Below are 23,005 nucleotides of genomic sequence, written 5' to 3'. Positions count from 1 at the left end.
GCTGCCATGGCTACTACTGATAGAGGTAGGCAGCCACAAGTCATGTAAGCAAATATGTTTGCCATGTGTAAGTGTAATTTCATATGGGGAGAAAGTGAGCATGTGTGTGATTGCATGTGAGAAAGAGAGTGTGTGGTGTGTGTAATTGTATGTGGGTAGGAAGAGATACAGCGTGAATATCTGTGTGTGTTGGAAACTGTGGGATAGGTGGCAATGTCCTTTTATGGATTACAAACTGGTTAAAAGCCAGGAAACAAAGTGTAGGATAAAATGGACAATTTTCTTAATGGAGGGGGATTGGCAGTGGAGTGCCTCAGGGATCTATACTGGGACCCATGCTTTTCAATATTTATAAATGATCTGTAAAGTAATATGATGAGCATATGATACAAAATTATTCAGGGTAGTTAAATCACAAGCAGATTGTAATAAATTACAGAAGGACCTTGTGAGACTGGAAAATTGGGCATCCAAATGGCAGATGAAATTTAATGTGGATAAGTGCAAGGTGATACATATAGGCAAAAATAACCCATGCTATAGTGACACGATGTTAGGTTCCATATTAAGAGTTCCACCCATGAAAGAGATCTAGGCACCATAATAAAATACTAATAATAACAATAACATAATAATAATAATAATAACATAATAATAATAATAATAACAGAATAACAGAATAATGTAACACCATAATAAAATAATAACATGAACTCAGAAGAAAAGAGAAGGCCTGGCGCAAGAACAAAACAACCCCACTACTTAACGCCTACCGAACACACTTAGCCCACTACAAAAAAACTTATACACAATGCAAAAAAGGAACTCTACTCACAAAAAATTAATAAATTCCAACATAACCCTATAGAATGCTCTTCACCATTGTCCAAAATCTCAGCAAATCCCCAAATGATCAGAAAACACTCCACAAGAACAAAAGCAATGAATTTGCCAAATTATTTGACAAGAAAATCAACAACAACCTCAACGGCAACCTCCAAACCATCAAAATGCATACCAATCAAACCCCAATCTGGTCCGAATTCGATGAAGCCTCATCACTGGAAATACAATCAATCATCAAAAAAATGAATCCAGCAAATCACCCCATTGACAGCATACCTATACCAATGATCAAAACTATAGAAGCTAGTGAAGCATCAATAACTAAAACTATAACCAACATAGTTAACCTATCCCTCGTAGAAGGAAACTACCCGGACTTATTAAAATCAGCTGTTGCCAAACCCATTTTAAAAAGGACCAACCTAGACCCAAACAACCCTTTAAACTATCGACCTATATCTAACCTACCCTTCATCGCCAAAATTATTGAAAAGATCGTCCACTCCCAACTATCCTACCACCTAGAAAAGAACAATATCCTATTCCCCACAAAATTTGGTTTCAGAAAATATGTGAACAGTGAAACACTACTCCTCTCTCTAAGCCACTCTGTGCTCAGAGGCTTCGAAAATGGCCAAAGCTACCTATTAATCCTCCAAGACCTATCAGCCGCATTCAATACTGTAAACCATGTAATCCTTATGGATCAACTGACTGAAATAGGATTAACTGAGAAAACTTTGCAATGGTTCTTGTCCTATCACACAGAAGCTACCAGGTATTAATAAATAATACCCTCTTGAAGAAAATAAACCTAAACACTGGTGTTCCTCAAGGCTCTGTACTATCTGCAACCCTTTTTAACATATACCTTCTCCCGCTTTGTCACTTTCTATCTGACCTAGGGCTTACCCACTTCCTATTCGCGGATGACATCCAAATACTAATCCCAATCCAAAATACTCTGGAAGAAACCTACAAGAAAACAGCCTCACATCTCTCCAAAATAAAACAACTATTAACCAACATGAAACTCATAATAAACATCGAAAAGACAGAAATAATTCTCCTGGATAGGAAAAACACACCATCACCCTCACCACCGCTCAACATAGAGAACCAAAAGACAGAAATCTCCCAGGTCTCACATGCTCGTAACTTAGGAGTCATCATCGACAAGAAATTATCCTTCAAGAACCACATCACGAATAAAATTAAGGAAGGATTCTACAAACTACTCACACTAAGATGATTAAAACCGTTCCTTACTCCAGATGACTTCAGAACAGTCCTTCAACTATTCATCTTTTCCAACCTGGATTATTGCAACTCCCTATTATTTGGATTACCACTCTTCACCATTCGCCCACTACAAATCTTATAAAAGACTGCCGCCAGAATCCTCACAGGAACAAAAAAGCACGAACATATTACGCCAATTCTCATGGCTCTACATTGGCTCCCAATAAAACATCGTAAAGATTACAAAATACTGACACTACTGCACAAAACAATATATGAAGAACAAACCAACTGGTTAAGTAAAACAATAAAAATACACACACCTCAATGAAACCTCCACTCAACCAACAAAGGCCTTCTGAAAATCCCACCTGCGCACTCCAAACAACTAACCTCAACCCGTGAAAGAGCCATATCCCTCGGCAGCCCCAAACTCTGGAACACCCTCCCAACAGAACTAAGAACTCAACCAAACCTAAAAACCTTCAAAAAGGAACTTAAAACCTGGATGTTCACCAAAGCCTACCAAAACACCCAATGACTCATACACACCCTCCCCAAAATATAACACAAATCTGGATTGAAATTTCCTCGCCCCCGCCCTATTAACTTTCATTCAGAACCCCATCATGTTTCCCTTGCTACATTAAGAATATCCCCCTCAATCTTAATAATGCTTTAAATGAACACGGTGGGGCAGATTTTCAAAGGGGTACGCGCGTAAGATACACACGTATCCCCCGAAAACCTGCCCCAAGCTCCTCCTGTGCACGCCAAGCCTATGTTGCAGAAAAACAATTCACATCCCTACCCCGTATCTCTTCTTTTATCACATTGCTCAGGTCCTACAGGTCATGTCTCAGGCTACCAATCTCCTTCACCACTCGAGCATTCAGGTCCATTATTCACTTCTCCACTGGAATGGCCTACATGTCCTCTTCCCTCTGAGAGCCAAGGAGCTCTGCCATGTGTGACTGAATCAGATCATATTGGTTCTCCTCCTCCAGATGTCCACACAGTGTCAAATGTTGCTCATCTGGTGCTCCCTTCTCTGTCTCCTCTTTCACCTGTTGTCCATGCTGTGACACTGGGTGCTCTTCTGTTGCTCGCTCCTTGTACTGCCTTCAGTAGTTAAACTTCTTCCCCATCTACAGATATCCGATAAACACAGCTCTTGGTTATCAAAAGTATCTATTTGAATTAAGAACTTTTCAACATTCACCAAGGATAAGAATGTCCCAAGAGTAGCTGCACGATAGGAAAGACAGATACAGCTATAATACATTTTTTTGAAAGATGATGGTAGCTGTGGTTTAATAATGAATGACAGGTGAAAAAAATTATGCTTCTCAGAGCTTGTATTTATTTATTTAGCAAATTTTGTATTCTGAGATCTCAAGAAATTGATTGACTCACAAACAATATACACATATAAAACAATATAACATTACATCAATCAGTTAGCATATTCTTCATTAAAATAAAAGACCTTGACTTGCTTTCTAAACAATCTTATTTCATTAATCAAAAATGAACTGTTAGCTTGCCAAGAGCTCTCTTGCAATTGAAAGCCCCAGATGAAATGAATCAGTCCAAGGCTGCTTTTGGTCAAGAGATCAATAGGAAGAAGACTTGGCTTTTTAAACAAGCCTACCAAGAGTTGTTAGCATAATTATCTTACATTTCTGATTTAATACCAAGGTAATGTATATTTTTATTTTTATTATACTCTAACCTAACTATACTGTTGCGACCGTCGCTGCCTGACGTCTCCACTCCGCCCACCTTACCTCTTTGGTGACTCCCTCTTTGGTTGATGGAAGTTTGGCTGCCGCGGCGTGATCTTGCCGACCTACTCCGGCAACCCCGGACTGGCTAGACGCTGCCTTCCGCTATGTTCTCCTGAGGCCTAAGGCACACGCACGGCGCAGCCTCGACTCAAGTACCAGCTGTGATGCGAGCCTCAGGGGCATCCCCCTGAGATGACGTCATCCTCACCGGATACTTAAGGTCTTCGTTTTTGCTTGCTATTCGAGTTAGCAAGGGCTTCCTCCAGGTATCGCTGCGGATGGGATTCGCTCTCTGCATACCTTGCTACTCTGCCTCCTCGGACTTACCAGGTATACCCACTCCTCGGGGGCCTCGCTCTCTCTCTTGCCTTTCAGGTCGCAGTCTGGAACTGGTACTTGCTCCTCGAGGGCCTACTTTCTCGGACCTGCTACCAAATACAACTTCTGCCAGGAAGTCACCGCTGCCTACAAAACCAGTGAGTTACCATCTCTCTCTCAGAGTTTTCCCTGGAACCAGGTACTCGCTCCTCGAGGGCCTACTTCATTCCAGCCTCTGAGCTGCTTCAAGAGACTATTGTGTGAGTGTTACCATCAAGGTTTTGTTCCTGAACTCTGCATACTCTGCCTACTCACTCTATTCAGTTTCTCTACAGCCATCCTGGGATCACTGTTCCAGTGCCTGAGGGACTACAGCCCAGCCGGGCTCTTCCAGCTCACTACTGCCACCTCTGGTGGTTCACTTAAACAGTTTAATAAAAGAACTAGTGTGTGTCTGTCTCCCAACTCTGAGCCTGACTGGTGGTCCCTCTCAGGATCTCCCCCCCCCCCCCAGGAGCGTGGTCATCTGCCACTGGCCCAAGGATCCACCCACAACTATCCCAAATAATAACATATACTAACTAAGGGGCGGATTTTAAAAGCCCTGTGCGCGTAAATCCTTCCGATGCTTTCTAAAAGGGGCGTGTTGGGGGCATGTCAGGGGCATGGCCGGAGTGGCGCGGCGTTTTGGGGGTGGCGACGTGCGTGATGCAGCGTTTCGGGGGCGGTGACGCGGGCGTGGTTCCGGCCCGGGGGTGTTCCGGGGGCATGGCCGCGGCCTCCAGACCAGCCCCCGGGACCGGAACACAGAGTGGGGCTGCCGGCCGGCGCGTGCAAAGTTAAGGGGGGGGTTAGATAGGGCCGGGGGGGTGGGTTAGGTAGGGGAAGGGAGGGGAAGGTGGGGGGAGGGCGAAGGAAAGTTCCCTCTGAGGCCGCTCCGAAATCGGAGCGGCCTCGGAGGGAACAGGCAGCGTGCGCTGGGCTCGGCACGCGCAGGTTGCACAAATGTGCAGCCCCTTGCGCGCGACGACCCTGGATTTTATAAGTACGCGCGGCTACGCGCGTATCTTATAAAATCCAGCGTACTTTTGTTCGCGCCTGGTGTGTGAACAAAAGTACGCGATCGCACAATTTTTTAAAATCAACCCCTAAGTGTTTAAATTTTGATTATTTAGCATATTATTTAGTTTGCTATATTAATTATTAGAGATGTGAATCAGAACCGGAATCGGTTCCGATTCCTGGTTCGGGGACCATAGTGAAATCTTTTTCATGCAGCCCAATCTGTTTTTTTTTTTATAGGCTGCGCCCGAGCTGATAAACAATAAACCCACCCCGACCCTTTAAAACATATCCTTTAGCTTCCCCCACCCTCTCGATCCCCCCCCAAAAAAAACGTTTTAAAATTACCTGGTGGTCCAGAGGGGGTCATGGTAGCCATCTCCTGCTCTCGGGCCATCGGCTGCCACTAATCAAAATGGCGCCAATGGCCCTTTGCCTTTTCCATGTGACAGGGTATCCGTGCCATTGGCCGTCCCCTGTCACATGGTAGGAGCACTGGATGGCCCGTGCCATCTTTAAAAATGGCGCAGGCCTATCGGTTTCGGGCAGCCCCCGATTTCTGACGAGTTTGAAAATATCGTACAATATTTTCAATCGTCAGAAAAATGATTTACATCCCTATTAATTATATTATGAAATAATGTATTTACTTCTTTCTTCTTTGGAAATGCAAATATTTTTAAATGATTAATTGCTAACTACCGTAAACCGATTTGATATGTTTGCATGAAAAGTCGTTATATAAAAACTATTAAATAAATAAATAAGTGAACACAGAGTAGAGAGAGCAAAAACAGGAATAGGGAGCTCAGAAACATTCAAACAATAATCAATCATGAAAAGGAACTCTACAACCTGCAGAGTCTCTAAGCTAAGCAATGTCATAAGATGACACAGGATGACAGTGTAAGAAATCTATATATACACTGCAGAGGCAAAACACACCCCACTTGGTATTTATGGTGCCATCCATTGCTGCTACCATGTGACAGGGGCTGACGAATGGCACCGATAGCCCCTGTGACATAGAAGGTCAAAGGCTATCGGTGCCATTTTGAATACTGGCAGTCGAGGGTGTGAGTGCAGGAGATGGCTCCCAGACCCCTCGCTGGACCACCAGGGAGTTTTGGTAAGTCTTGGGGGGGTCAGGAGGGTGGGGGGTTTGTTTAAATTGGCTCTTTAGACAGCCGAATAATCCGGCGAAGATTCGTTGTATTCGTGGGGAATTGCGATATGTTTCGCTTCCCCACGAATACAACGAATATGGCCCTATATGTTGCGGATTACAAATACGTAAGAAATGAATGCACACCCCTATTACCTGTTTCCCTAGTTTGTTCCCAGTTTGGCCCAGTAAAAGTGAAGACTTCCTAAATCCCTCAGCTAACTTGCTTCCCTTTTACCCTATTAGTCCCAAGTCTTCAAACCCTGCTGACTAGCCTAGCTGTTTTTGTTACATGGCTTACATGCTGTCAATTGCAGAAGTAAAGTTATGTGGTAGGGGACACCAGTGCATGCTTGTGCCCGTAAACACTTGTGCACAGACTTCATGGTGCAGTTCTGGTCTGCCCATGCCCTGCTGAGCCCATACCCAGACCCTGCCCCTTTTGGTGAAAAAAATGTGTATGTACATACCAGGTGATATGCGCATACAGGTGCATATTTTAAAATCCGCGTGGCATGCGCTGTGTTGAGTCACGTACATATCTCCTGGCTTTGGCGCACATAGAGTTGTCAACTGATTTTATTAAAAGTTAGCATAATTGTAGTCATCTCCGGTCCTTGAGTACAACAAATCCGATCCCATCACCTTATCTAAGTTAAGTTAGCTCCTCATTAACACGCTGTTTCTCAATCAGTTTTTGGAACAGTGTTTTTGGGAAGTGCTAACTAAACGTATAGTAGTTAAGGTGATGGGACTGGATGGCATTCAACTAAGGGTACTAAAGGAACTTAGAGATGTCCTGGCAGCTCTCCTGGCTGACATTTTCATTATTTTAAAGTTTAGATTAGTCCCAGAGGACTGGAATAAAGGCGGTTTTTGTTCCTAGTCCTAAAAGTGGAAGGAAGGAGAAGGCTGGGAACTACGGGCTGGTTATTCTGACCTCTGTGGTGAGAAAGCTAATGGAATCACTGTTAAAACAGAGGATATTGCAAATTTTGGAATCCAGTGGATTGCAAGATCTGAGGCAGCATGGTTTTACCAGAGGTATATCTTATTTGAACAATCTGATCAATTTCTTTGATTGGGTGACCAGAGAGTTCGATTAAGGGATAGTGCTAGACGTAGTGTACTTGGATTTCAGAACAGCCTTTGACATAGAAGAATTATAAATAAATTGAGTGCCCTTGGTATAGAACCTAGAATGACTGACTGGGTTAGAAACTGGCTGAGTGGGAGGCAACAAAAGTTAGTAGTAAATGAAGTTTTCTTTGAGAAGGGGGATGTTACTAGTGGTGTGCCTCAGGGATCGGTCCACATTTTTGTGAGTGACATAATAGAAGTATTGATACCAAAATCTGTAATAGGGTGAACTGCCAGGAAGGTGTGTAAAATATGAGAAGGGATTTAGCGAAGCATGAGGAATAGTCTAAGGTCTGACAGTTCAGATTTAATTCTAAAAAATGTAGAGTAATGCATTTAGGATGCAAAAACCCAAGGGAAAGGTACAGTATTGGAGGTTTTATTCTTCTAAGCCCAAAGGAAGAACGGGTTCTTCTATGAGTAATTGTATCTGATGATTTTAAGGTAGCCAAACAGGTGGATAAAGCAACAGTAAAAGCCGGAAAGATGTTTGGGTACATAGGGAGAGGAATAGTCGGCTGAAAAAGTGAAGCAATATTGACCCTGTATAGGTCCCTTGGAATGCTGCGTACAATTCTGGAAACCAAACCTTTGAAAAGATATAAACAGGATGAAGTTGGTCCAGAGGATGGCTACCAAAATGATCAGTGCTCTTCATTCTAAAGCAAGTCCATAGGGATAGACTTAATAAACATGTACACCCTGAAGGAAAGGCGAAATAGTGGAGATATGATAGAGACATTCAAATATTTCAAAGGTTTCCATGCACAGGAACTGAGTTGTTTCCAATGGAAAGGAAGCTCTAGAACAAGGGGTCATGTAATGAGGTTGAAAAGGGCAGACTCATGCATATTCTTAGGAAATATTTCATTACAACGAGGGTTGTGGATGCATGGCCCAGTGGAAGTGGTGGAGATAAAACAATATCTGAATTCAAGAAAGCATAGGATAAATACAAGGGATCTCTAAGGATGTGATGGGAATTAAAATGCTAAATTAATTGGACGAATGGACAGACTAGATGGGCCATACAGTCTTTTTCTGCCATCATGTTTCTATGTTTCTATGAATTAATATTAATAAAATATGTTAAGGCAATAGATTCAAAGTAACAAGAAACTAAATATTAAGACATAAGCCCCAAACATAATCCAGAAAAGTAGTAGTTTAATGAAAATTCTTCCCAAAACCATCATTAAATTCCTTGAGGAGTAAGACCAACACTGGGTTTAAACATGTTCTAACAGCAAGAACACTATATTTTTGCAATCACCCTAAATGCACAATAACCCAGATACCATTTTGCCTCTCTTGGAAGAATATTCCATAGACCTCCAAACAGCTTTACCTGTGGCTGATTTCTCTTTGTTAATTATTGTCAATTGTTAATTATTGTCATTGATTTAATCAGAACGGCTCTGATGATTATCAACAGTAGTTTCCTGCTTAACCCTTTAAATGTCTGGCAATTAGCTGACACTCACAGGGAAATATGCATTTAACACAATCCAAAAGTTATTAGCATTTCCCTAGGATATGGTCACACCCCTGCCCCCCTGCCCCCCTCCCACCTATACTAGAAATTAAAACTCTTTTAGTACTATCACCTCCTTGCTTGGCTCACAAACACAGGAGTGACAGATAAAAGTAACAAGAGTCTCTCAGTCTAGACAGCCCTCCTCGGGGGTTGGAAAATGTATAGGAGTTTTGAACTAATGTTGCTAGGTATAAAAATCACTAGCTCATATGTCAAATCTTGCCTGATAATCATACTTATTAAGTTAAATAGGACATAATTACAGATTATTATGCACTGCTTGTTTGTACTGAAAGCAATGGAGTTTTTAATGCTATTTTTTCTACAGTAAATCTGAATTTAATGCGTGATTCAGCAACAGTCTCAGTACCTAATTGTTCCTTTCATTCATGCTTGTGGCATCAAAAAGCTCTCAATAAGTTCCAGTAATTATAACACCTATGACACAAAAATAACAGCTACACCAATAACTGATCAACTCCAAGACTGAGTATAATTCTAATGGCGTCTGAATTTTTATCATGAAAGCAGCTGGCATTATTTATTTATTTATTTGGCTTGAATATTCTTTCTTTACATTGGAATGTTCAGCCCTGTTGGTTCCTGCTGCAATCCTGCTCACTGCTACTTATGATTGGGAAGGAGAGGAATCTGAAGCACCATAAACATTTGTGCCGTAATTGATTTATTTCTTCTCTGATTAGCTCCCACCCACCTCTCTCGATTACCCAGCCATCACAATGATAGTACGCTGGATTCCACCTACAGGTGTTGCTATTGTGTTATGAATAAGATTCCTTTATCCAGGGCCTGTGATTGCTTCCTTTGCAGTTTTCCCAGGACCTGCCAGCCTGATGAGCAGGAGTAGGGTCACGGAATACAAATCTTTTTTTTTTTTAATTCTAACAACCAATGATGATGTATTTCATTCCTTAATAGTTTTATATTTCTAAGCATGACTCAACGGGCCCTAGATTCTATACTCTTTTGCCTTCATTCAGTGTTATAATTACTGTATGTGTACAGGTTTGTTTTTTTTCTGTGTATCACCATTGTAAATGGTCTTTGTTCGTACAGATTGCAGGTTTCTAGAGGTCCATGTTTTCACTCTTGCATCTATCTCTATATTATTTTTTACTTCAGAGTATCAAAGTAAGCTGGCTGCCTCCACCATCAGGAACCCAAAATGGATTTATTACGGGCTACAAAATCCGACACAGGAAGACTACCCGCAGGGGTGAGATCGAAACTCTGGAGCCAAACAACCTCTGGTACTTGTTCACAGGTCAGTGTTCACTTGCGAATGATTACAAAATGTTTGATGAATTCAATGATTTTGGCGTGAAAAATATGTCCACTTTGTGAGGGAGCATTGATTTTTCTTTTCCTTGACAAGTGACATTTATTGAACTGAATCAAAAGCAATTCTTATATATATTTTTTTTAAATTACTTTTTTGCTATTCTTTGGCAGAGATATTATCCAGCTTCTAAATTATCATCATAATTAGTCTGCCAATTCAATTTCTAAATCTGTAAACATCTCTTAGGTCCAGTTTCCCTGGATTCTACCTTACAGGTTTTCCCTTTTTAGACATGTCTCCGGCTCATAATTGGTTGCTTGTTTCTTAACCTTCTGCCACCAATTCAAAAATTTCAAAGATAAAGCAGAGCATGACTCCTTTTATAGAAGCTCCTTTGCAGAAAGAGTGTTTCCCACTCAACTCAAAATTGGTGCTAATCGATAATCGCCCTGTCCTGAAGAAATGTTTTACTGACTTTGCTCAGTTTTCAGGTCTCCATTCCATCTCCCACCTATCTTTTATTGGGAAACTTATAGAACGAGCAGTAGAGTGACAAATCTCAGAATTCACTGAGGATAACAATACCTTAGCAGCAGGGCAATTCGGGTTTAGGTCAGGATGCAGCACGGATTCTGCCTTGCTGACATTATCCAATGATTTAGGAGGATGCTGGATACTGGTCAAGACTGTGTCTTGGTCTCTTTAAACCTCTCTGTGGCCTTTGATACTGTTGGTCACAATTTGCTTTTATCAAGACTTGAAGCCACTGGGGTCACAGAATGCATGGTGTTCTTCATACCTGTCTGGTAGGCAACAACAAGTCTGCTGGGGTCACATCTTATTGCAACCCTTTGAGTTATTCTCAGGTATTCCTCAGGGTTCCATCCTCCCTCTATTATTATTTAATGTTTATATGACTCTGTTGGTGCTCCTGATCAAATCTTAGGTCTATCATATACCATGTATGCTGATGATATTCAAATGTATTGCTTGATGAGCATGAATTGAACAGATGCTAATATGTACCTGAATAATGGCCTGCAGTTTATAGATCTTTGGTTATTCTCTCAGAAACTAAATCATGACCAGAAAGAACTGTTATGGCTAAAAACACCTCATCTATAACTTGATTCACCTCATATTTGCATGGGCTCTTATGACATCTCTTCTAAACTGGAGATTAACATTTTAGGGGTATGCTTTGACAGCTTTCTGACAATGAAAATGCACATTAACTACCGGTATGTTGTCAGTCATGTTGTTTTTTTTGTTTATCAAATATTCAATCTCTCCATCCATTTTTGAGCAAAGATTTGCATATGCTAATGTAGGCAGTAGTTACAGTACAAATTTACTACTGTAACTCTCTACTAGCAAGCTGCCAAAATATCAACTGCAAAGATTACAAATGATTCAGATGCAACAGCTCAGCTATTCACAGATATAAAAATTTATGAACATATACAGCCAGTACTTGCAGCCCTCCACTAATTGCCTATTGTCCAGAGGGTTGACTTTAAAATATATAATTTATATACATTTTCCTTGCTTCTTCACCCCAACTGAATTATATCTGGCAAAGGAAATCTGTTGTTTTCAGCAGGCCTTACTTAATATCCTTAGCATTCAGCTGTTTGAAATTAAGCAAGGAGCATTTTCATGTGCAGGCCCATTCTTGTGGAACAGCTCACCATTGATACAAAGACCTAGATTCATAATTTTGCTGTAAAATTTCCTAGAATAATGCCTGAGATTTAAAAAAAAGGGCATAGTTAGAGTAATTTTCCAGATACCACAGATACCTCTACTAGGGTAGATTTTAAGAGGTATGCGAGCGTGCCCATGTGTGTGCGCTACCCGGTGCGCACACATGGACACGGGATTTTATAATATGCACGTGCAGGCGTGCGCATGTTATAAAACCGGGGGTCGGCACGCGCAAGGGGGTGCAGCTGAGCCGCGTTGCCTTCCCCCATTCCCTCCCAGGCCACTCTGAAATTGGAGCAGCCTCGGAAGGAACTTCCCTACCCCCCACCCCACCTTCCCTCGCCCCTTCCCTTTTGGTGTTTTATTTCTTGATTTAAAACTTACTTCAGCCCTGGGGCTGAAGCAAGTTGCGTGCATGGCCTACCTGCCGGCACGTGATCCCCAGCACAGCAGCAAATGGCCGCTGTGTCAGAGGCCTCTGACCCCGCCCCGCAACTTAGATGTGTCCCGGGGCTTTATGCACATCGCCGGGCCTTTTGAAAATAGGCCCGGTGTGCGTAAGCCACTCTATGCACATAAATCCACTGGATTTACATGCGTAGAGTTTTGAAAATCTGCCCCACTATTTTACTGCATTGCATGTTAAGTTTATTACACCTGTGATATTTTCATGTTGCAAGCAGAGAAGTGCCCAGCAGGCTTTTACCACATTTTGTGGCTGCTGGAGAGAGAGAGAGAGAGACTTTATAAGGCTCTCAATTATGTAAACTCTTTATAACACTGTAAGAGGGGCCACTACTAATGTGGGGTGAGTTATTGGTGGTGGCCTACGTTTTGGGGGCAGTTTTACATGCATGATCAGAGGTACGAATAACACCCTAGACATCAGTGAAGATTTGATGTGATTTGGAGTGTTAACAGGGATACAAAGTTGAGATTTGTATATTGTGCTCTTGACCTAGCTTGATTACTGCTAGGTAGAGAGTACATCAAACTAGGTCAGAGTACATTGTACAGATCTCATCTTTGTATACCTTTCATCACTCAAAATCACATTAAATCTTCACTGATGTCTACTGTGCTGTTCATATCTCTGACTATGCATGTAAAACTGCTCCCCAAAACCTAGGTCACCACCAAAACCTCATCCGGAGTTACTAGTGGCCCCTCTTACAGTGGTATAAAAAGTTGACTAATACGTGTGCCTTCACAGAGGTGCTCTCTCTCTCTCTCATTTTCTCTCTGCCCAAAATGGGATTTGTAATTTTTATTGCAAATCCTGTTTCGTGCATAACACCAGGAAAAAGATGTAGTTATTTCTGGCATTAAATTGTGCGATAGAGTGCCTTATGATATCACATATTACATTAAACACCCCTCATTTTCATAAACCCCACCCAAACTCCTCCATTTTGACTAAATTTTTAAAATTTGCATACATATCTCTCGATGCGTTATTTATCGCATGCGATATGATGATATCACGGGCATTAGGGCTCTAATGCCCACGATAAGGCACTAACATGATTAGATAAATGACTTTGTAAATTTGGAAAGTGATTTTGCTGTTTTTCACAAATCTTGCAAAACATGGTTATTTACCAAAGCATTTAATTTATACATTCTGTATTTGTATATATGTTTTATTATGATGTTTTAATTGTATTTCAGAATTCTGTATACCACCTTATTTTCTTCATGGAAGTGGTGGTCTATAAATTTGAAAATAAATTAATACATAAATAGATAAAGTGTTTTTTTGTTTATTTTTGTGAACTGAGAGTCTTTTCTTCTGATTATTTTGTTAGATTGATATATTGGCAACAGTAGTATATCAGGTAGCCTTTCCCAAGGATTCTGTAAATGAAAGTAATTTGATGATTTAACATTCTATGCTGTTTCAGTCATGGTGTATGCCACCATGTAGGCCTCGTAGGCTATTTACTGGGGCATCATAATCTTGCTGCCACTCTACCTTTGCTGATGGATTCCCCAGTTTCAATTCCTCTCACCATGAGTTTTCAAATCCTCACCTTTTCTCCTGTTTCCTCATTACCAATGCATATGCTTTTGTGACTTCTCTGCTGTAAGGCTCCTGGAACTGGCTACTAACATCATCATCAGGAGCAGCAGCAGAAAGGCATTGACATGCTCTCTGTGTTTATCCTAAGCCCTTTTAAATCCCATTACCATTTTTGTCTTCACTACCTCATTCAGGAGGGCACACCATGCATCTATCATCCTTTCTATCAAGAAATATTTTCTGAAGTTGTTCATGAATCTACCCCCATGAAACTTAATATTATGATCTCTTTACATTGGAAAAGGTTTACTGCTAGTGCATCATATATACCTTTCAGGTATTTAAAAGTCTGTATCCTATATCCACAGGCTCTCATCTCCTTCAGGGTATAGACAGTTACATCATTCAGCCTCATTTCATAACTCTTCCAGTGCAGATCACTCTAGGGATGTGCATTTGTTTGAAATAAATAGGCTAAACACAATAAATGAGCCCATGTTTTTTTCATTTAAATGAATGGATTTTCATTTAAATGAATGGATTTTCTGCTAAATGAATGGATGGGTCTGATGAATGAAATGAGAAATATTTGTCTCATTTGTTTATGTTTCCCATTAAAATCTATGGCCCATTGAAGTCTAAATCTCTGCTTCAAGCAAACAAATAGATGCAAGTAAATAAGCAACCAGCTCTTGCCAGTGTGATCTCACAACTTTGTCAAAGCCTTTTCAGAACTGAGGCAGGATAACTTAGCAAGGAATACACACAGAAGACAAATCAAAGTGATGCATCTTTCTAATCTATCTTATAGCTCCTATCTGGATCAACTGAAACTGATGGCCTCCCACTGTAAAGTCTGAGCATGTGCAAGAATCAATCTATATTTCCTTTTCAGCTCTGGGCAGACAAGGACACACTAGTAAAAGCTCTCACAGAGCTTTACATTTTGGCACAGGTAAAGGGCTACTTCTGTTCTTCCGTGTGCTGCTGTGGTCTTATTCACTCAGGGGCAGATTTCAAAAAAATACGCGAGTGCGTACTTTTGTTCACGCACCCAGCGCAAACAAGAGTATGCCGGATTTTAATAGATATGCATGTAGCCGTGGGTATCTTTTAAAATCCGGGGTCGGCGTGCGCAAGGGGGTGTACATTTGTGCACCTTGCGCACCGAGCCCTGCGTGCGCTGCCCGTTCCCTCCGAGGCCGCTCCGAAATTGGAGCAGCCTCGGAGGGAACTTTCCTTCCACCTCCCCCCACCTTTCCCTCCCTTCCCATACCTAACCCACCCCCCAGCCCTATCTAACCCCCTACCTTTATTATAAAAGTTACACCTGCCCGAGGCAGGCGTAACTCGCGCGCGCCAGCCAGCCACCAGCTCGTGATTTCCTGGCCCGGGAGCAGTTTCGGAGGCCTCGTCCATGCCCCCTAAATGCCCCTGGGCCGGAACCATGCCCGCGGCCCCGCCCTGGATGATGCTTCACCGCGACATGCCCCCCCAGACATGCCCCTGACATGCCCCCCCAGGAAAGCCTCAGGACTTACGCGCATCCTGAAGCTTGCGTGCGCCGCCGAGCCTATTCAACATAGGCTCGGCGCATGCAGGGGGAGCTTGGGGCAGGTTTTCGGTGGGTATGCGCATATCTTATGCATGTACCCCTTTGAAAATCTGCCCCTCAGTGCACTGCAGCTGATTTTGAATTTTCTCATCAATGGTGGGGGGTATGGGTCAGGGTCAGGGTCAGGGTGGGAGGCAGTGTGGTGATTGCAGTACTGCTAGTGAATATTTTGTCTCTATCTGGACATCAGTGAGGTGAGAAGTACATTCTCAGAGAATGAAGAGAAGAGTCTTACCAGACTGCCAATATTTTTGGTTCTGTTAGTGTCTAACAATTTTTTTGCGTGTGTAGTCAGTCAGCACCAGTGCATACAGTACAGCACATACACACTGTATATGTGTGTGTGTATGTGTGTATAAAGCACATAGTGTTCCATACATTGATTAGTACTATGACTTAGGTTACAGTAAGAGTATCAATAAATACATTTATTTGTAATATCCAAACCCACAGTAGAAAGTGCACTACAACAAACTCCACAATGTCAGGAAAAGGGAGAGGAGGGGATATTTTCAGGGTTTGTGGGAGTAGAGGAATTGATGTAGAGTCAGTCCACTGTAGTGCCAGTGATAACAAGGTAGTCCTACCCCAAAATTAAAGAGAGATTGTTTTAGTTGAAGAATGGCAGGAGTGGAAGGTAGCTCAAGGCAGAAGAAATTGAAGTTTCTCTCCCTCTAGTTTTTGAGCAGAGGGAAAAAGTGAGAGAGCCATCCAAAGCTGGCAATAGAAGAGCAGAAATACAGATAAAGACAGGAAAAGTACAACATCAAAAAACAGCTGCAAGCTTTTCTACTTTGGTTACTGCTTCAGTGGCAATGGAGGTGGTATTTTTGACAACTGATTCTGAATAAGAACTTGAAGAACTAGTAGCTGAAGAAAATTTGGGAGGATTAGTCAGTAGCATATTAGCTTCCAGTTTTAGTGATGGGGAGATAGATAAATATATTGATGGAGATGAGAGTAACCCTCATAAAGGCCAGGCAGCACAGGGAGAGAGCATGAGTGAGCCCTCTGACATTTTATCTCAGGTTTCATCTTCTACCTCAACTACAGTGCCAGCATCAGCCCCTAAGGATGTAGAGAAGAGATTATGAAAGACATAACCTGATCTGAAGGTACTTTAAAGTAAGGGAGGACCTAGGTTTTGCTCAGTCTCTTCACTACAGAAAGTATATCAGTAAAGGGAAATAAGTGGAGCATCTGGAAAATACTGGTATGCAGCATCACCTGCAGAAGCAGCATCCACTAGCACTGGTATCAGAGGAAGGTAGCAGTTCTGATATTCAAAGTAAAAGACAGAGGAAAAAGGTTAAAATGGGGAAGTCTTTACTCTCAGCAGGTCCCTTGGCTCTTTCCAACAGTTAGATAACAGGTCAGCAGTCCCCCAGTCAAAGGTATAAAGTGGCATCCCATCAGAGAGGAAATGGGGTGATGTTCCATAGCACTGTCCCAGAGAAAGAGGTAGTTAGCTTCTAAAGTATTAATGAGAAAAATTGAGGAAATGATTGCCCTTGATGACTAGCTCATGTAGATAGAGGAGAGCATAGGCTTTAAGTGCCTGCTGCATATATTAGTTCCCAATTAAAAAGTGTTCTTCAGGACTCATTTAGTAGGAAGGTCATTCCTACCCTGTACAACCAGTACCATAGTTACAGAGGGGAGTAATATGCATTTCACCAGTGATATCAGAACCAGCACAATTGCTACACATGCTTACTTCTCCTTGAAGACACATTAGTGGGATCTGACTGAGGCAGGGATTGTCTGTAATTTAATGAGGACAGAGTATTAGAGTTCAGATGGGCTTTGCTACACACTCAGTTGATGCAGTATACTAACAGCCAAAATGAAGAAGCTGGAAGGACTGGAAGGAGCAACTTCAGGCAGATATTTGTGTGATAGATAGTGGTGCAAATATGGTAAGGCAAAAGAAAATGAGGGATTCACTGCTTTGCACACTTGCTGTACTAGGCAGTGAGAGAAGGAGCCCAGTGCGTATCGCATAGCCGCGCGTATCTTATAAAATCCGGGGTCAGCGCACGCAAGGGGGTGCACATTTGTGCAACTTGCGCGCGCCGAGCCCTGCGTGTGCTGCCCGTTCCCTCCACCCCCCCCCCCCCGCACCTTCCTCTCCCTTCCCCTACCTAACCCACCCTCCTGGACCTATCTAGACTCCCCTACCTTTATCTGAAAAGTTACTACTGCCTCCGGGCAGTAGTAACTTACGAACGCCGGCGCGGCAGGCCCCGACACAGGCCGCTGTGTCAGGGCACTCAACCACGCCCCAGACCACCCACACGCCCCCAAACACACCCCCGATCGGAAACCATGCCCCATGACCACGCCCCCGACCGCCCCTTTTTGCAAGCCCCGGGACTTACGCGCATCCAGGGGCTTGTGCGTGCCGCCGAGCCTATGCAAAATAGGCTCGGCATGCACCGGGGGGGGGGGGGGGGAGTTTTAAAGGGTTACGTGCGTACCTTATGCGCATAACCCTTTTAAAATCCGGCCCTCTGTGTAATGCTTGAGAGTCTTGAATTGCAGTGGGGTTCCCGGGTGGCGTTCTCTCTTCAGGGCTCAAACGTGAACAATGTGGGCTTCTATCGGGTCCATAGAAAGGGGCATCGGTTTGGTTGTAGGGTAAGTCCCAAACTTCAGCTTCCTCTTTCTGCCCAAAATAGAATTAAAAAAATGCAGGAAAGAAAATATAGCCCAAGAGAGTTCACATGCTATAGTAAATATTCTGAAGGAAAAGATATAAGACTTCTGTGAGTAATGGGAATTGGAGCAGAGGTATTGGAGTTTGTGAACTGCTTGCTGCAGCAGGTGCAAGAGAGACTGAAATATCTCATAGAAAACAATGCATACATATTCAGAATCTTTGAGATCCACAGGTGAAAGGCAGTTTTGTTTTCTGGTCCTAGCATCTCACATTCTTGAAGGAGATGCTGGAAACTAGGGTGTGTGAACAGGAACACCAGAGGCAGAGTAATTGTGGGGATGTTGAACAGGAAAGAGTGGCCACCTCAGATCGTAGGGCAAGCAAGAGCACTACTCTGTCAATTACCACTTCCTTCTTCACCTTAATATGCCAAAGCTATGCTGACTGCAAAGAATTGTATAACTAAATCAGCTGGTAAGGGAAACCATCTGCCCATCCCAGCAAAGGAATCTGCAGCAGAAAATTTTGTGAAATACTATCTTGTAGAGCCTATCGAGGAGATGGACATAGATATGCTGGTATATTGGGCACCCAAGTCTGCAGTCTGGTCAATTTTGTCAAAGGTCGCTCAGCATTATCTTTTCTGCCCACCAATCAGTATGCCGAGTGAACATGTGTTCTCAAAGACAGGAGACATCATGAACCCTCATTGCTCAAGACTGGCATAATAGGTGATGGAAGGGATGGTCTTTTTTAAAATCAGTTTGGCTTTGTTTGTGTTTCCAGAATTTCTAAGTGAGTCGCAAGATGAAGGAAGGTACCTTTAAGGCCTTGATGCTTATCTGCTACCTGCCATGCCCCATATGTATTACATTAGGGGTCTTGCTGCTACCACTCTGCCTACCTGTCATGCCCTTTATATTCCATCTTATACATCTTCCTGCTGTTATGCTTACTTACATGCTTGTGATATACCAACTTAGTGGTCTTGATGATACCACTCTCCCTATCCACCATGTACCTTCTTAAGGGTCTTACTGTTACTGCTCTACCTACCTACCATGTCCTTAAAATGCCACATTAGGGGTCTTCCTGCCACATGCCTACCAGCCACACTTATCATTTACCAGTGTGGGAGTTTTGGTGCCCCTTTATTGTTTGTTGTTTGGGTCTCAGCTTTGTTCTCCCACTCTGTTTGTTTATTGGGTGGTTATACTGGGGTGTTTTGTCCATAGCAAACTCATTTGAAAAAAGAAAAATAATACAAGCAACTCATCTAACCCCACCTCTTTTATGGCTTTTAATTTTGTTAATCCCATCTATAATCCCTGAATATGTCTCTCACCCTGTTTCTTGGTTAGTTATACTGGGGTGTTTTGTTGCTAGAAATAAAATTGAAAAATAAAAATAAATTCTAATTTCTCCTCCCACCCCACCTCTTTTCTTAATCTTCATTTTATTCTATCCCTCTTCAATCCCAGCCTAGTTCTCCCACCCTATTTCTTTGTTAGTTATACTAGATTGTTTTGACCTCAGAAAAAAAATTGAAAAAGGAATAAAAAAATTGTTTCTTCTCCCATCTCATCTCTTTTCTGGTTCTCTACCCTAATATTTTGTTTAACATCTCTAGGATCCCAGTCTATTCTCCTACCATTCTTCTTTCTTGGTAATATTGGGATATTTTGCCCCCAAAACTCTGTTATAAGGAAGAAATGCAGACCCAATAGAAAACATGCACAGGACAGCCCATTTACATGTTCTGAATGTGGTAAAGGATTAAGCAGGAAGAGAGAAATAATGTAACACCAGAAAATCAACAAAGGGAAAAGACTGTGTTCAGCCTCAGAATAAGGGGAAAGCTTTTCAGCTTCAGAAAAATGGAAAAGCTTTTTTCATAAAGCAAACTTTACAAAATATCATCAAAGCAATGCTAATTACAGACTATTGTCATGTTCTGATTGTGACAAAGTTTCAATCAGAAAGTAAATTTTAAAAGAATCCAAAATTACACCCAGCAGCAAGCTCAAGTTCAAGTAGAGAATAAATAAAAAGATAAATAAATACATAAAATAGATACATACATAAAGAAGTAAATAAATAAATAAATAAATAAATAAATAAAATACATAAATGTGATGAAAGCTTATGTCTCAAAAATAATACTGTTGACAGATCATTCTCTTGTACTAAATTTGATAATTGGCAAGTGCTTGAGGAAGAAGACATACATCTCACATGCCATTGCATTTTGCTGCTATATGACGTATCCTATATCTTAGGAGTCTTTCTTTCACTCAATATTGCTGCCATATACAGACTTTGCAGCTTGAGAGTTTTGCTGTCACTATACCATGCTGTTATACCCCAGACTGTACACCCTTGGGATATTATTGCCACTGTTGGGGGCTGCTTTGCACTTCTCATGGAGTCTTGGTATGTTGATGCCACTCTTTCTGGTTCTTTGTCCCTTTGTCGGTGCTATGGGGTTTTTCCTGCCACCTTTTCTGCTTTTTTTCCCTCTGTATGGGGCCTTAGAATGTTTATGTGAGTCTTGGTGTCACTTGCTGCCTTCAAAAGTCCATGCTACTGTTATTGGTGCCCTCTTTTGAAGCCTTTGGGTGTCCTTCCCCTTCCTACTGTTTCTTTCCTCCTCTGACAGTATCTAAGCGAACTCCTGTCACTGCTGCTACCGATTTGGTACATTGCAGGTCCTTGGGCGCTTCATACTATTTTTCGTGCCATATTAACATAGTTTTAATTCACAGGCCTGCCTTCATCTTTCTGATGATCATTTTATTAGAAATGATTAGAAAATCCCAATTTGGGAGACAAAATTAGATTATCCATCTGAATGGAATTTGAAAATGGACTTCATTATTGATACAAAATAATATAAATATGAATTTAAACTACAGAAAAATTTAATGAAACCCAAATCTCTCAAAGTTATAAAGATACACCAGACATGCCATGAAACCCTTACAAATTAGGATCATATAAACTAGCAAATATAGTAGAAATATCAATAACAAGTTTATCTTAGAAAACAAATAATAATATCAAATAAAATATAGAAGTATTATCAGGGAAACTGTATATGATCAAGTAATAAAATATTGTCTAATAAATACATCTTCAAAATCTTACAAAATTGCAGCAATCTGCCAGTTTAAGGCTGGCTAGAGCATTTTTGCCCTAACAGCATACTTGGGACAGATATAAAGGGCTTTGGAAGGAACAAAATTGTGAGGATGATTAAAAGACATAGGGATGAGACAGGGGCTGATTATTAGTTTAAGTATGAGAATTATATGTTGTTCTTCCCAGAATGGCAAATAATCAAAGAAGGAAGACAACAACATCTCACTTAAGTAAGGAACAATATCCTACAGGCATTTAAATATGTACGGCTGACAACTAGCCTTTTTTCTTAAGTTAACACACGTAAGCATATTAAGCAATTGAACAGACAATAATAAATATTCAGATGAAGAAGTCATCAAATAGTTTTATTGCTTTGAGGTTGCTCGGGGCAGAGTGTGGAGAATTGATTGCAGAGCTGCTACTGATTTTGTCTCTGTGCCTAGTCAATGGGCACAAGGTAAGCACTGAGGGTAGGGCAGAGACTGAAGCATACAACTAAGATAAGCAGAGCTAGAACTAGTGTACACAGTGTGACAGTCAGTGCAGAATTTTTTCTGCATTCCCCACACACACCTTAGTGGCCCAGTCAGTGGGCATACAGCCCCATCACCGTCTCAGCTTGGTTCTCTCATCCTGTTGATGGTTGTTTGCATTTGGGTGGTTTGTCTGAAAAAGCCCTCCTTCAAAGGAAGAAATACTGGCACAAGACACAAGATGTTTAAGGAGGGAAAAAGGTTCTGGAAACCAAATTTAGGCTCTTAGGTAGAAAGCTGAAATCCAGAACCTCCAGGGTAGCTTTCTCTGAAATGCTCCCTGTTCCATGCGCAGGTCCCCAGAGGCAGGCAGAGCTCCAGAGTCTCAAGCGGGCCGATACAGTACAGTGCACTCCATCGGACGCTCCATTGGACACTCCATTGGACGCTCCACTGGACGTGCATTTTCGACGCGCTAGCGTTACCCTTTATTCAGTAAGGGGACGAAAACGCGCGTCCATCCTGTCGAACCTAATAGTGCCCGCAACATGCAAATGCATGTTGATGGCCCTATTAGGTATTCTCGCGTGATTCAGAAAACATAATGTGCAGCCAAGCCGCACATTTTGCTTTCAGAAATTAGCGCCTACCCAAAGGTAGGTCCCGAAAGATTCGAAAAGTAAAAATAAATAAATAAATAAATTTTAAGTCAGCCCGCGGCTGTCGGGTTGAAAACCAGATGCTCAATTTTGCCGGTGTCCAGTTTCCAAGCCCATGGCTGTCAGCGGGCTCGAGAACCAACGCCGGCAAAATTGAGCGATGGCTGTCAAACCCGCTGACAGCCGCCGCTCTGGTCCAAAAAGAGGCGCTAGGGATGCGCTAGTGTCCCTAGCGCCTCCTTTTGCCTGTTTTTTTTACCACTGGGCCTCATCTGAATAGAGAATCGCGCGCACAGGAGAGTGGCCTGTGCGCGCGCCG

The 23,005-nt window shown here is 42.1% G+C and overlaps 1 protein-coding gene across 1 annotated transcript in view; it reads left to right on the top strand.

The window, feature by feature from the left end:
• The window catches only part of DCC (DCC netrin 1 receptor), a 1,677,934-nt gene that overhangs the window by 1,209,839 nt on the left and 445,090 nt on the right, over positions 1–23,005 (top strand). Inside the window, exon 13 of the mRNA XM_029571056.1 lies at positions 10,244–10,385. Coding sequence (XP_029426916.1) covers positions 10,244–10,385 — 142 coding nt within the window. The remainder of the gene's footprint in view (positions 1–10,243; positions 10,386–23,005) is intronic.

The sequence above is a fragment of the Rhinatrema bivittatum genome, chromosome 1 (genome assembly GCF_901001135.1).
Source record: "Rhinatrema bivittatum chromosome 1, aRhiBiv1.1, whole genome shotgun sequence".
Taxonomy (NCBI): Eukaryota; Metazoa; Chordata; class Amphibia; order Gymnophiona; family Rhinatrematidae; genus Rhinatrema; species Rhinatrema bivittatum.
This window is presented reverse-complemented; position numbering and strand designations above follow the sequence as displayed.